Source organism: Priapulus caudatus, unplaced genomic scaffold (genome assembly GCF_000485595.1).
Source record: "Priapulus caudatus unplaced genomic scaffold, Priapulus_caudatus-5.0.1 Scaffold695, whole genome shotgun sequence".
Lineage (NCBI taxonomy): Eukaryota > Metazoa > Priapulida > Priapulimorpha > Priapulimorphida > Priapulidae > Priapulus > Priapulus caudatus.
Window position 1 is genome coordinate 15,949 of NW_014577756.1, and position 3,247 is coordinate 19,195.

The 3,247-nt window shown below is 45.7% G+C and overlaps 1 protein-coding gene across 1 annotated transcript in view; it reads right to left on the reverse strand.

Annotated features, from left to right (window-relative positions):
- Positions 1 to 1,129: 1,129 nt before the first annotated feature.
- LOC106812870 (medium-chain specific acyl-CoA dehydrogenase, mitochondrial-like) overlaps positions 1,130 to 3,247 on the reverse strand; it is an 18,782-nt gene continuing 16,664 nt past the window's right edge. Inside the window, exon 13 of the mRNA XM_014816864.1 lies at positions 1,130 to 1,470. Coding sequence (XP_014672350.1) covers positions 1,393 to 1,470 — 78 coding nt within the window. The 3' untranslated portion in view covers positions 1,130 to 1,392. The remainder of the gene's footprint in view (positions 1,471 to 3,247) is intronic.

Here is a 3,247-nt window from a genome sequence, read left to right on the forward strand (position 1 = left end):
CCATGCACCAGGGGGTAGTAGCTAGTATCTATCACCACCAGGGGTCGTACCTAGCACCCAACACCACCAGGGGTCGTACCTAGCACCCAACACCACCAGGGAGTCGTATCTCGCACCCAACACCACCAGGGGGTCGTACATATAATCTATCACCACCAGGGGGTCGTACATATAATCTATCACCACCAAAGGGTCGTAGCTAGTATCTATCACCACCAGGGGGTCGTAGCTAGTATCTATCACCACCAGGGGGTCGTACCTATAATCTATCACCACCAGGGGGTCGTACCTAGCACCCAACACCACCAGGGGTCGTCCCTAGCACCCAACACCACCAGGGGTCGTACCTAGCATCTATCATAACCAGGGGTCGTACCTAGTATCTATCACCACCAGGGGGTCGTACCTAGCATCTATCACCACCAGGGGTCGTACCTAGCACCTACCACCACCAGGGGTCGTACCTAGCACCTACCACCACCAGGGGTCGTACCTAGCACCTACCACCACCAGGGGTCGTAGTTACGAGCTACTACCACCAGGGGTCGTACCTAGACTCATATAGCTGGTGTTTGTCTATTTAACACAAACTGTCTGCAAGTTACATCCGAAAGCAGCTTTTTCAGAGAATGAGCATTGATATTAATTTGAGATTGAGCATTGCTAGATGGGACTCAGTGAACCATACGTCTACGTCTACCAAAAGTCTACGTCAGCGTTATGTGTAGTTCCCTAGATGATGTTACGGATATCCCCTCCACCACCCCCATCTATATCTCAATGAATCTCAATCATCACTTTATCTCTTCATCAACAAATCTCAAGTAACTGCAGTTATTTCTTTATGTATTACTAATGTAAACAGTATGTGAAGCACCTTATTATACCACACCTACAGATTTGTGCTGTAAACCACCTTCGTATTTACATATTTCACATGTGGAGAAAGTGTATATGGTAGAAATTTAACACATGATGTACAAATATCAATAATAATTACTGTTCATGTTAAGATTTTTGTGAAATAAATAATATATATATATATGTATATAAAAACTGGAATGTTGTTTTTTAGCACAATAATCTTTTAAACAATTTCCAACACAATGAAAACAAGATAACACTCCAATAATTCTTGTGACACAATTTCATTAGAAATACTTCACACCATAAGAAATCATACAAGTGCTCAGAAACAACCAAGCCTTGCAGGCACAGTATATATACATTACTTCCCTGCTGATTACAAAAGACATCATTAGAACACATAGAAGATAATCTATTCAATATGCTTCATATATAGTGTTGACATTTTACTTCTAATTTAGAAATTCTCCTCTTCCCGGAAACGCAACATGAACTGGGAAACTCGACTGTGCACAGACGTGTGATTCATCGTTGCTGTTGTGCACTAGCCAGATGTTCTCGTGCAATGATCACACGTTGGATCTGTGCTGTTCCCTCGTAGATCTGTAACAAAGTTCGGACGGTTAGTTGCTCAGTTTGATTCAAATGTGACTTCTAACCACTGCAGTGTTTATTTAGCATGAGAATGAGAGGCATAATTTGTTAAATTAAAAATGAATGAAACCGTGTGCAACATACCTCGCAGATCGAGATAGACACCTGTACAACATACCTGAGTAGATCTACACGCTGTACAAGCAACCTGGCAGATCTACCAGGCCTGCAATAACATACCTGGTAGATCTACAGCCTGTTACAACAATACGCCTGGTAGATCTACACCTGCTAGAACTATACCTGATAGATCTAAACACCTGTACCGAACATACCTGATAGATCTACACCTTGCACAACGATACCATGATAGATCTACACCTGTACAACATACCTGGTAGATCTACACCTGTACCAACATACCTGGTAAGATCTACACCCAGCCTGTACAGAGACACACCTGGTAGATCCCCCCACGTACCCTGTACAACAATACCTGGCAGATCCTACACCTGTATAACATACCTGGTAGATCTGACACCTGCTACAACACACAACTCCGGTAGATCTACAACTGATACACACACCTGGTAGATCGCACCTGTTATAACATACCTGGTAGATCCAAAACCTGTACAGACACACCTGTAGTTGCCACCTGTACAACGATACGCTGATAGATCTACACCTGCTACGAACATACCGTGGTAGAATCACACCTGTAAACCTACCTAGGTAAGATCTAACACCTGCTACGAACATACCTGGTAGATCTACACCTGTACAACAGTACCTGGCTAGATCTTTTGATCTCTCATCAAACTTCTCGACGGAGAGTCGCTATTAAAATCGTTTCCTACCACGAAATCGCACAGCATCCGTCGCTGCCTGTGTTCGCAACACATCCGCTGACAGAGCCTTGGCGATAGGAACGCAGTAGTAGTGTTGCGTCTGCCTTAGATCCACTCGTCCCACTGTCCTGGCGCCTCCTGGTAGCTCAATCGAGAAGTTTCCCACGATGCCTGATTATGTGTCCGATCTCAGCAAGAAAATGAATATATGTGGTGAGCTGGAAAGGGATAACAGTAATAGGAGAAAAGAGGTGAACAATTTAATTAATATACACTGCTAAGGGGAGATGTCCAATGTAGGAACTTGTGCGCAGGTAACAGGCGTAGTGTAAACAGGAGGATCATCACTCAATACGATGAGTCTGCTGGCGCAGTAGAGGTGAGTCACGGGCGCTGCATTTCAATCGTCTACTGTCCGGTGTGGGGTGTCTGACTCTGTGGTGCGTGGGGGCGTCGGGTGGGGGGGGGGAGGCGTGGTCGCTGTGGGGGGGCCTGTGGGGTGGGGCTGGCGGTCAAGTGGCTGGGATATAGTCTAGCATAGACGCGCTGTTCTAGGTAACCCAATTTCTGTGGTTCACATACACGCCGAAATAGTGGAATGCACAGAGATGGTCATCAGGAACCTTCTCAAAGAGAATGTTCGTGGATCGTTAGAAAGGTTGCCATGGCAGTATGGCGTGTACCGTTTAGACGTGTCTTCAGCAGTAAAGATTGAAGCTCCCAGTCATTCTTGGGAGTGGGGCAACAACGCTAGTTTGCAAGACAGATCGTAGGTAAGCACCTCATCCACTTTACCTTAGCGCAAGTCCTACAGGGGTCGCAAATTGTCAATATGAGAGCTGGCCCACCTGTAGTACCAATTAATTGCAGCAAAAACTGCCCCAACACCCCAGTGCACCAGCCGGCCAGTGGGCATGACGCGTTTGACATCGTAA